This window comes from Cryptotermes secundus, unplaced genomic scaffold (genome assembly GCF_002891405.2).
Source record: "Cryptotermes secundus unplaced genomic scaffold, Csec_1.0 scaffold1475, whole genome shotgun sequence".
Classification (NCBI taxonomy): domain Eukaryota; kingdom Metazoa; phylum Arthropoda; class Insecta; order Blattodea; family Kalotermitidae; genus Cryptotermes; species Cryptotermes secundus.
This window is the reverse complement of record NW_019731600.1, coordinates 269,306-281,764: the sequence shown is the minus strand read 5'-3', so window position 1 is coordinate 281,764 and position 12,459 is coordinate 269,306. Positions and strand designations below refer to the sequence as shown.

The window sequence follows — 12,459 nt, the reverse complement described above, 5'->3', positions numbered from 1 at the left end:
AGTCTAACATTTGACACTACATATTCTCTAAATTCATATTGTGATTTTCGGGTTATGACACCGTATAGTCTGGTAGATAGTTATAAGTGCTCAGGGGGAACGTGCTGTCTCCATTCTTAGGATAAAAGTGAGGGCCTAAAATCTCAGCCTCTGAAGTTGACGAAGAGTCTTTAAATAGCCCAAGGCACAGTCACTGTTATTCCCTCACTCTTCATTCGTCAATGACTACAGCCCTTTGTTGGGCCCTGGCATTTTCTTCTGTTACGTAATATTTTTTACACAGGCGAAAGGACTCCTTGGACGGGGGATCGGCCTTCGCAAGGCACAGGACAACACAAACACAGAATAAACTCACACACACAGACATCCATGCCTTGAATGGGATTCGAACCCACGATCCCACCTTCCGAGCGAGCGAAGGCAATTCGCGGCAACTTTAATCGGCATTCGCTCGCCCTTACTCCCTCGATAAGTCTCTCGTTTCGACTCTCTCGTTCCTTGTTCGCGCTGTGTTTCACTCACCATTTCCAGCATCCTTGATGCGGCCGGCTGCCCCGGAACTCTTCCCAGAGCCACTGTCTGCCTTGCCTTGTTGTGCGCCTCCAGAATCGCTTGCCGGTCCGTGCAACTCAGCCCGCCGCTCCCTGCGAGAACACTTTGTTTCGAGTTTCTTTTCCAAAAATGAGAAAGCAAACACTGCACTTTCTTACTGAACTTCACGGATCATTCCTGTTTATGCGAATGGTGATCCCCTCCGCTTTTCTAGTTTGTGTTTCAATAAGAAACGCGGTTTGTTTTAAATACCTTTACAGAGAAAAAGAGGCTTATGCTACTATCGTGTGTAGACGATCACAGACGTAGGGTCTCCTAGAATATTGTAGAGTATGTAAAGTAGAAGGCATGTACTGTCTTCGCTCGCTTGGAAACCGGGATCGTGGGTTCGAATCCCACTCAGGGCATGCATGTTTAGTTTTTGTGTGTGCGTTTTTCTGTGTTTGTGTACAGATAGAGGCCTTGCTATGAGCTGATCACCCGCCCAAGGAGTCCTACCGAATGTGTAAGATCAAGAAAAACCTAAGTGAACGGAGAAGTTCATGGAGGTAGGCCTGGTCCCACTGGGGCTGTAGTACCAAGGAAAAAAAATGTAAAGTAGGCCGTGTAATCAGTCAGTATGACTATCAGATTGGCCAACTAAATTTATGCGAAGACTTCCCACATCGGCTTTCAATAACGGTTTATGATGTACTGACATACACGAAAAGTTTATTTATTTCGTTATGTATACAGGCTTCATAATCAGTCAATGTACATAAATGTACGCTTGTAAAGATTTCTCATGTCGAATTTCAATAAAATTTGATTCAGTTTATGACATAAATTAATATCCCATTCATGACCTTTTATATGTAAAGTGGGCTTTGTCTATGGCTCAAAATCGAAAATGTCCTACAGTTTCTGGTTAAATTTCCCAGCGTCGAATTAAATACTATCAGTCAAATTGTTTAGGCGTTGATTACTGCTTCTTAGAGAAGACAAACATGATCTCTACATAAGATGTTCTGTTTTGGCACTGTAAAGAACGGCCAAAATATTAATAGTTTCGGTAGTTATTTCTGAATTGGAACATTCCAGAGGGCCTAATTCGTAAAGGTGGAAGAAGGATGTGCTAGAGTCTTAAAAGGAATTAAAATGAAACCAGTGAATCTTAATAGTAATTCTAGTAGCCTATAACAATTATTATTTTACCGAATTTAATCAAAATCTTACAAAGCCTACAGGTCCGGTTAGACCAAGAAGTGAAATTGGATGTAAAATTAATTGCATGATGACACACATTACAAATGCTGTCCACCATGTTTGATCAAAATCGGTCTCAAGACTCGAAAGTTCACGTGAAAGCTCACTTAGTTTCTTCTGTAATGTGGGCTTTAAAGTAGATCCTAGTTTATGGAAACTACACACGATAGTATATAAGTTATATGCCGAGTTTCGTCAAAATCTGTCAAAGGACTCAGAGGGTACGCATGCAAGTTGAATTAGACCCTTAAGTACAGTAGCGCTCAAAGTGAATTGAAACATAAGAGACCTATGCATGAAAATACTCGATAATTAGAAGTAGACATTGTCCTACACAGTGACTGTTGCACCTGCTCTGCTGGTTCGCTCACAGATTTCTTCTTGTCCTCTACCCTGAAGATGGAGGCGATACGTTCCTCCGAAACGTCGGTTAACACAATTTCTACACGGCGCCACATCCCAGAATACGGCTTTCTTAAAATCAAAGCTGTTTAACAAAATTGAACAATGGTTTACGGCACCGAGTTTGAACGGATTTTGGCTCCCACACTAGCGGAAGTGTTACGGCCTGCAACTACGCGATGGGATAACAGGTCATACATACGGGTGACCACTTCTGCAGGCGAGTAAAGCGGGCCTCGGGCTATGCGTTTCGCTCTCTGGTTCACGTCACACTCTTCCGTGAAGCTGACGCTGATAAGCCATAAAGGAGCTCGGTCAGAAATCGCACCAGCTCTCACCTGGTGCGCAAAGGAGTGAGTGATGATAGTTACTGTCCTTATTAGTCTACGTTCTTTAGTTTGAAAAGGGAAAGCAGTCTGTATATGTACCCCCCCCCCATTAACCTTATAATGCCAGAACCAATCTTCCTGAAACTTGGTATGCGTATTGTCACATATAAGTGGTTAGCCTGACGAATAATTGTGGGTTCTAGATCTTTTGATTGGATTTATTGGATACTCACAAGTCTTAGCTGCAAGTAATTATAACACTCTGGAGATTACTATAAATATAACATATAAAATCAGGTCATTAACATCTGCTTACTAGTCGTTACTTGGTAACAATTCAACTATTCAGTACTCATATATTCAAAGTCAAAGTCAAAGTCAAAGTTATGTTAGGACCGCGGTCAGTCGGCCAGTCTGTCTGGGAATAAAGCAGCCATCTGGGGCTTAAGACCAGATTTGTATTACTGTCAGACAGTTGCAGGTTTGTTGGTGTGGGGAGCTCTCTCTGACGAGAGGACGGGTCTGTTGTTTGCCAGAGTCACAGTCAGCAGTAATAAGTCTGTTGTCAGTACGAGTATGTCCGATTTACATTTTACATGCTATTAAATGTATGTATATACAACATAAAAAAGGCCTCTCTCAGTCCAGGCTCAGTACAGCAGATCATGCCCTAACAGTAGCTCCTGTTACAACGGCAGTCTAGTCACTTGAACTGTCGTATGTTTGACCGCCGCCAAGTTTAAGTCTCATATATTTCCTGTGTCGGTACTCGCCTTGTTCAATGTTGCGAACATTTTCATTTTCTTGATTTTGTATGACCTCTGCTGGAAGGAGTCTATTATTTAATCAGTTCACAAGAAGGGTGATAAAACTTACTGTAGTAATTATCGGGGGATATCACTGTTATCAACTTCATACAAAATTTTATCCAATATTCTTCTCTCAAGTTTAAGTTCAGATATAGATGAAATCAGTGGGTTTCGACGTAATAGATAAACTACAGATCAGATCTTTTACATTCATTAGATATTGGAGAAAAATGGGAATACAATGAGACAGTACATCAGCTATTCATAGACTTCAAGAAAACCTATGATTCAGTAAGGATGAAAGTATTGTACAGTATTCTGATAGAGTTTGGGGTACCCATGAAACTAGTTAGGCTGATTGAAATGTGTTTAAACGAAACGTATGGTAAAGCCCGTTTAGGTAAGCAATTGTCTGTTAATTTTTCACATCCAGAAGGGTTTAAAAGAGGGAGATGCTTTATCGCCACTGCATTTCAACTTTGCTTTAGAATATGCCATTAGGAAGGTCCATGAGAGCCAGGAGGGACTGTAATTGAATGGGACACATGACCTGTTGGTCTATGCTCATGCTGTGAATCTACTGGGCGATAATATAGATAACATAAAGAGAAACACACAAAATTTAAATGACGCTAGTAAGGAGATTAGTTTAGAAGTAAACACAGAGAAAACTAAGTATATGCTGGTATCCAGTCACCAAAATACATGGCAATATCATGACATAAAGATATGTAACAGATGGTTTGAAAATGTGGCACAGTTCAGATGTTTGAGAACGACTACAACAAATCAAAACTTGATTCAAGAGGAAATTAAGAGGAGACTGAACTCGAGTAATGCTCGCTACCATTCAGTCCAGAGCCTTTTGTTTTCTCGTCTGCTGTCCCAAAACATAAAAATTAGAATATACAAAACTATATTATAAAAGGTTAATTAATTCCGTCCAGTGTGACTGATGGTTTTTAGTTTTTAATATTTTATCCTTTACATGTTTCGGTCCTATAGTATATCATGTTCAGAGGGATATCAATACAATTAGAAAGCACTATTACAATATGATTTATGAATATTAATATTAATATGTACATACAATGTCAACATAATGTAATGTACAAATCTAATGTTTTTTAAACAACTACAGCGGCTTGTATCAACACGTTAAAATATTTATTACAGTTAGTATGTTTAAAAATGTTAAAAATTTTAAACCAAGTTTGTTCATGTCCCTTCTATTTCCTCTCCCCGAAGGAAGCCAAGCGTCCACTGCCCCGCGGTTCCGTCGATTGGAGAAACAAATCAAACCTACGCAAAAATATAATTTTGCCTGTGGTTCTGTATGGGTGTGAAACTTGGTCTCTGATATTAAGGGAGGGACATAGACTGAGGGTGTCTGAGAACAGTGTGTTGAGGAGAATATTTGGACCGAAGAGAGATGAAGTGACAGGAGGTTGGAGAAAACTACATAATGAGGAGCTTCATAGCCTATACTCTTCTCCAAGTATAATTAGAATGATCAAGTCAAGGAGGATGATGTGGGCAGGGCATGTAGCAGCGAATGGGAAGAAGAGAAATGCATATAGGATATTGGTGGGAAAGCCAGAAGGAAAGAGACCATTAGAATGACGAAAACGTAGGTGGGTGGACAATATTAAAATTGGTCTTACAGAGATAGGATAGGGTGGTATTGATTGGTTTGATGTGGCTCGGGATAGGGACCAATAGAAGGCTCTTGTGAACACGGTTATTAACTTTCGGGTTCCATAAAATTCTGGGAAATTCTTCAATAGCTGCACAGTTGGCAGCTTCTCAAGAAGGGCTCAGCTCCGTGAGTGAGTGAGTATGACCTCTGTTTGTTGCCTGCATAATTTTGTTATATAATCATGCATGCACGTATACGGAAATTGGAAAGCCATATGCACATCGTGGACCGGTATGCGCCTTGGAAAATTTCCAATGGTGCGGAGAACTTTGTTTTGCAGGCGCTGCAGTTCAAGTTGATGGTTGCCTGCCGCAAACTCCCAGGCGGGGCAAGCATAAGTCATGATACTCCTAATGAGTGCTTTGTGGAAGGTCAGTTTAACATCAGTGCTTAATCGTTCAATTTTGAATAGAGAGTAGGGTCTAATGAATGTTCTGAAGGCCTTGGCTTCGATTAATTCTATGTGTAATTTCAATGTAACTTTCTTATCGAAGTTTCCCCCCACCCTTGGCACTACAGCCCCAGTGGGCCTAGGCCTACCTCCATGAACTTCTCCGTTCACTTCGGTTTTTCTAGATCTTACACATTCGGTAGGACTCCTTGGGCGGGTCATCAGCTCGTCGCAAGGCCTCTACCTGTACACAAACACAGAAAAACACACACAAACTAAACATCCATGCCCTGAGTGGGATTCGAACCCACGATCCCGGTTTCCAAGCGAGCGAAGACAGTACATGCCTTAGACCGCTCGGCTACCGTGACCGGCCTTATCGAAGATTACACCGAGATATTTTACACTATTTACAAATGGAATGTCTCGTCCATTCAGTGTAGGATGGGACTCAGGCGGTCGACGACTGCGGGACAAGTAGATCCCCACAGTGTTTTCTTCGTTTATTTTAATATTCCAGCGCTCATACCAGGTCTCCATTGAACTTAATGAAATATTGACGAATGCATGACTTTTTATAAAATGGCGGAGAACCTAATATACGTGGTATATTCCCGCCTCCAAGGGTTCCAGTGCTGCTGTTCATGTCTGCGTTGTGCCAGATACGTCTGTATTAGCGTGGTAACCAAACCCATTATCCAGTAACGGACGTCTATTCTCGTTCATAGCGTAACGCTCGGGAACGTGTTTAGCTAACCGTTGCCTAGTAATGCGTCACAGTATCATGACATCTAACCCCATTTCAACGGCGTAATTCATAATAAATCCCATTACTAAAACCAACATTACGGCCTCTCAAATTTCTGAGGTTAAATCTTTTTTTTTTTTTTTTTGGCTAGTGGGGTGGGATTATAGGTGATGGTGATTGTGGAGCAATTGGTGGAATGAAGATTGGAAGAGGAAACCGAAGTACTCGGAAAGAACCTGCCCCAGCGCCACTTTGGCACCACAAATCCCACTTGACCAGACCCGGGATCAAACCCGGGCCACCGCGTTGGGAAGCCAGCGACTAACCGCTTGAGCAACGGCGCGGCCTGAGGATAAATCTTAATATTGCTTGAACGCCTGCATTAATCTTCATGAAACTTGGTATGTATATCGTGCCACGTGAAGCCGTCTTAACGGCATACACCATAAATCTCTTTGATCAGTAATAAAAATGTACAGCCTCTCAAATTATTGCAGTAATAACCGTGTTTTTACTTAAATGCCTAAAGCGATCGTCATGGAATTTGGTACGTATATCATACCACATTGAGACTATTTCAACGGCGCACTTTATAAGTCGTCCATCAGTATTACTCTCATTACAGCCTTTCGAATTTCTGAGGCAGAACTTCAATATTTTTCGAAGTCTAATTTGTACGTATATCATGCCATATTATGCCGCCAATTCTGCAACTACTCAAGAACTTCCCAGCATTTTATGTAACCTAAAGTTTCGTTACCGTGTTCACAAGAGCCCTCCACTGATCCCTATCCTGCGTCAGATCAATTTAATCCATATCATCCCATCATATCTCTCCAAGATCCATTTTAATATTGTCCACATACCTACACCTTGGTCTTACCAGTGGTCTCTTTCCTTATGGCTTTCCCACCAATGTCCTATATGCATTCCTCTTCTCTCCCACTCATCCTCCTTGACTTGATCATTCTATAGTAATTATACTTGGAGAAGAGTACAAGTTATGAAGCTCCTCATTATGCAGTTTTCTCCAAACTCCTGTCACTTCATCTCTCTTCGATCCAAATATTCTCAACACCCTGCTCTCAAACACCCTCAGCCTATGTTCCTCCCTTAATATCAGCCACCAAGCTTCACACCCATACAGAACCAGAGGCAAAATTATAGTTTTGTACATTCTAATTTTTATGTTTTTAGACAGCAGACGAGAAAACAAAAGGTTCTGGACTGAATGGTAGCAAGCATTGCCTGAGTTCAGTCTCCTCTTAAATTCCTCCTGAATCAGGTTTTGATTTCTTATAGTCGTTCCCAAATATCTGAACTGTGCCACATTTTCAAAGGATCTGTTAGCTTTCTTTATTTCATGATTTTGCCATGCATTTTGGTGACGAGACAGCAACATATACTTAGTGTTCTCTGTGTTTACTTCTAGACCAACCTCCTTACTAACGTCGATTAATGTTTGTGTGTTTCTCTTTATGGTAGCTATACTATCATCCAGTAAATTCACAAAATCAACATAGACCAACAGCTGATGTGTCCCGTTTAATTTCGGTCCCAAATGGTTTTCCTGGACCTTCCTGATGGCATATTCTAAAGCAAAGTTGAAAAGCAGTGACGTTAAAGCATTTCCTCATTTTAGACCATTCTTGAGACAGAAATTATCAGATTTGTGAGACAAAACCTTAATACTGCTTGAACGCCTGTACCAATCTTCATGAAACTTGGTATGTATATGCCATGCCACCTGAAGCCATGTGAATGGCACGCATGATAAATCCTTCCCATCAGTAATACCAACACTATAGTCTCTCAAATTGTTGAGGTAATACCCCTAATATTACTCAAGTCCCGATCCGATGGTCATGAGATCTGGTATACATATCATGCCACCTAAAGCTATCTCAACGGCATACTTAGGAATTCACTTTCATTAATAGTACTAATACTACAACCTCTCAAATTGTGGGACTAATAAGCTTAATATTAACTGAATACCAAAACCAGTCTTCATGAAACTTGGTATAGGCATCATGCCATTTGAGGCCATGTCAACTGTGTACCTCATAAATCAGTCCCATCAGTAATACCAACACTGAAGCCTCCCAAACTCTATTCTTCTATTTATTTTATTATTCATATATAGTAAAGTTTTCTTTCTATTTGCTGTATCAGATACTGAAGTTACAGTGAAAAGAAAGTAGGCTATAAATTCTTCCCAGAACTTCTAGTGCTTTATGCTGTCTCCTTTTTGTCTTTTATATTTTCCTTCCCTGTTGTCTTTCCATATCCTCAGAAAAAAAGAAGTCTAAGCAGAAGAAGAAGAAGAAGAAGAATGAGGAAGAAGAGAAGAAGAATGAGGAGGAAGAAAAGAAGAAGAATGAGGAGGAAGCGAAGAAGAAAAAGAAGAATGAGGAGGAAGAGGAGGAGGAGGAGGAGAAGAAGAAGAAGAAGAAGAAGAAGAAGAAGATTGAGAAGAAGCAGGAGCACGAATCATTAGACTTGTAAAAACAAACAATCTTGCTTACGTAGCAGCGTTTTCCCAGCACATGACTGTTGGTAGTAAGCGAGGCTGGTCGCTAGGCTACCACACAACAGAAGCAACGTCAGCTGGTGTCCTCTACTGTAGTGCGCCATTCTGCAAGAAATCATTAAACATCCCGATCGATATGATATCATATTATTATAACTACCGTATTGTCGATATATCTACAGTACGGTAGTTATTTCCACGTAAAGAGATATGGAGTGAAGATACCACACGAGGAGTGTACCGGCGTGCTGTGGGATTTCATCAACATATTTACTATGGGATAGGCATATAGGTCGAGCAGGAGGGGAACGAAATGTGCACACATACCTCGTTTCGAAAACGAAAACTTGAGTAGGAAGTTGGATTCGAAGTGAGTTAAACTGGCTAGGAGTTCGACTTGGTTTTAATATTGTTGATGCTTTTGGCTGTATGGCCGGAAAGGGAGTTGGAGAAGGGGTACATGAGTGCGCAGTGCAAGAACAGGTGTGTACATATATGTGGATTGCGCGAGAATGCGCATGCTTGAACCTGTGCGCGTGAGAGTTGTCTGGGTACTGGCTGAGGGAGTACATGAGCGCGTGAGTGTTTGTGTGGGGGGCAGGGGGCTCATGTGAGTGCGTGAATGTGTATGTGTACTTAACCTTTAATTGTACATACGTAAGCGCAACTATTTCTTATTATTATTAGTGGGGTGGGACGAAATCCCTTGTACTGCGGCCACTTCTGGCCTATTGTACTAGCCCCAGATGATAGGTGAGGGTGATTGTGGAGCAATTGGCGGAATGAAGATTGGCAGGGGAAACCGAAGTATTCGGAGGAAACCTGCCCCAGCGCCGCTTTGTCCACCATAAATCCCACATCGCCTGACCTGTCCTCGAACCTGGGCCGCCGCTGTGGGAAGCCGGCGACTAACCTCCTGAGCTATGGCGCGCGAACTTGTGAACAGACAAGTGCACTCGGGGTTATATGAGTGTCAAAATGTACGAGTTTGTTTGTTAACTATTATTTTGCCCGTTTGTTCTATTGTGTTCTCTGTGATAATTTTAATTTATTTTCTTCGGAATATTTTTGTGGGAGGGGTAACTGGGTATGTGAAATCGTGAGTTAGGTGGAATTCGCTTCTCTGAGGACACTTCACACTGGCCTCCGGCAAAATGCGATAAATGAACAAGGACACAGCGAACACACGTAACACACTTAAGGACACATGCACGAATATGCAAATGAAATGTTATTTCTGGACGTTTTTAGTAGTAAGCTATCACCAGAGTAACGCGTGATAGAGGAATTTTTTGGGATAATATCTAACTAAACGCTTCTGTCTTTAGTAACCGGAGTGCAGGTGAAACTTCAGAGGATATAAGTAACAGGAGAAGCAGCAATGTTCATTCTAGACTAACTGCAAGGAAGGAGGTCCTTCAGAAGCTAATAGTCGCCCCGTTTAGTCAATAATTTCACCGCTTCTTATAGAATCCGAAGTTTCTTGTTGTATTCACAAGAGCCCTCCTTTGATTCGTGGACTGAGCCTCATACCCTCCACATGGTGTTTTTATTTTAATTTGTCTATCGGCTCTTCAATCACAGCAATAGGCACACGGCCAGGTACGAAGCCAGACGACTAGGGAAGATGTAAATAAGAATGACATAAGAACATGACACGTGACAGCTGCCAAGTTATGTCGCCAAGCGCTTCAACAGCCGTGTAAACAGCAACCAAAAGAAAAAGATTGAAGAGTGACTGGGCTTTCTTGTGTTTATCATTGCTTTGTGTATGCAATTGGCGGCACAGAGCGCTCTGTGGAGGAAGGAGAAGCGATCTTACGTCATAGTGGTACACAGTCAACACCTGGAGTAGATGCATTAGTGGTTCTCCATTTTAAGTTTCTGCTTAGTATATAAGCAGCTAATTCACTAAGCAATTAGCTCACTCACATCCTACTGAGTTACTAATTAACTAATTTATTTACCTGTATGTTCATTAACTAACCCACTGACTGCATGAATCACTAATTGACCACTTACTTGCTCATACACTAACCCATTCGCACATCCCTTGCTAACTTACCTATTTACTCAGCAATTAACTCTCGCCCGTTTGCTGCCTCATATGCTGAAGAGCTAGAGGGATTTCAGATCATGTAGCGTCAAGTGATAGAAAGGTTAGTGAATAATGAATTTCAAAGTACTGGAAGAAAGTGGTAATGCGCTAATTTGAGATATTATGTTACATAGTGCAAAATTCAGGACACACTTCGTGCTTTACATGTGTATTTCTTTCATGTGCCCACTCATTAATGTTTAAGGTGGCCATTTTGAATATGCTACACAAATTATATCATTAATAAATGTTTTTCTTCCTTCACATATGTCCTGTTGGCACAGAAGCACAGGATCCATGAAGATCTATAGATGAACACAGTTTTCAGTGAAATAAAAAAGTGGAATAACAGACTTAAGAAAATTATAAAGCCACGCTAATGCAGTAACAGTGAACCTACTAGACAATAGCGAAACTACATACAGACATAAGAGATATACCGTCCTAACTCTACGAGACAGACCGGAGTATTGCCCCAATACAAGCATTAGAATGATACCTAAATGAACAAAAAAAAATATATGATTTAACGCTACTAGGCATTACTCATTCACGAGAACTTATTGAACATGCACATTTATTGTAGATTCTGCACATTATATACAATAAATGTGTGAAAACATTTTCCTGGCTTTTGTTCCGCGCTGCATGTAACTAATTAAATCTTCCGAATTATGAACTGAATTGATGTGACCAGACAGAAAATCACTACTGGCTGAAATATTATCTCCATTTCTGAAACTTACCTTGACATTTGTGTAAATTTGATGAATAATTCACTTAGCTCTTACGGTCCGTAATTTGATTTGACTCTTGCGTCTCTAAATATAAACTTTTTTCACGAAAATTAGAGATTGTAAGCGTTACATAAATTTGTTTGTTCGGCTTCGTTAACTTATCGTATCAATTTACACTGGGGGTAGCGCAGTTGTTTAGAATAATCTGAATTTCAATTAAAACTGAACTAACAAGAAGTGTCGAGTCTTGACTAATATTGAACTATACAAGAGGAACCTTTTCTACGACAAGGACAAGTCTTGCTTCGGAGCGCTTGGTTTCCATGACTTTTTTTTTACACCGTGTACACAGAAAACCAGTTATGACAATTGGCAGGTGTGAAATTTTGGCACTGTCTTTCGAATTTATACAAGAAACAGTTTTTTTACTAATTTCGAAATATCAAGGATACACATGCACACACAGACAGTTTCTACCGATGTGAAGAGGCCGCTTTGAAATTTTGAACTAACCCTACCAACTTCCTCTGCACAGTCTTTTTATACCTAACCTAGCCCAAAACAAATGCAGACGACAGGTCTCCCTCCATTGCTCCTCTGGATCAGAACATAAGCGGCTTATATCCACTTGCGTGGTCACCTCTCGCTCATCTCTCTGTCCTTCACGTCATCAAGCGAGCTTCCGCGGAACTGTGTATGATTAATTTTATTCAATAGAAAGAACACATAATTCGTAAGCATTTTTTTGTTATTCTGAACACTGAATCATATTAGTTTCTTGCACCATCGATGAAGATGAATAACATTAGAAGAGCTCTGTGTTCTGGGATATAATGCCGTATAGTTTGTTGAAAGTCAGCCGACGTTTCGGGGGACCGTATTGCTTCCATCTTCATGGTTGAAGGATAAGCCAAGC

The 12,459-nt window shown here is 40.8% G+C and overlaps 1 protein-coding gene across 1 annotated transcript in view; it reads right to left on the bottom strand.

Annotated features, from left to right (window-relative positions):
• LOC111867278 (venom allergen 5) overlaps positions 1 to 12,051 on the bottom strand; it is a 29,506-nt gene extending 17,455 nt beyond the window's left edge. Inside the window, exons 1-3 of the mRNA XM_023856989.2 lie at positions 11,553 to 12,051; positions 8,704 to 8,813; positions 523 to 644 (exon numbers count right to left, since the gene is read on the bottom strand). Of these exons, the coding sequence (XP_023712757.1) occupies positions 523 to 644; positions 8,704 to 8,813; positions 11,553 to 11,560 (240 nt within the window). The 5' untranslated portion in view covers positions 11,561 to 12,051. The remainder of the gene's footprint in view (positions 1 to 522; positions 645 to 8,703; positions 8,814 to 11,552) is intronic.
• Between the last annotated feature and the right edge of the window lie 408 nt (positions 12,052 to 12,459).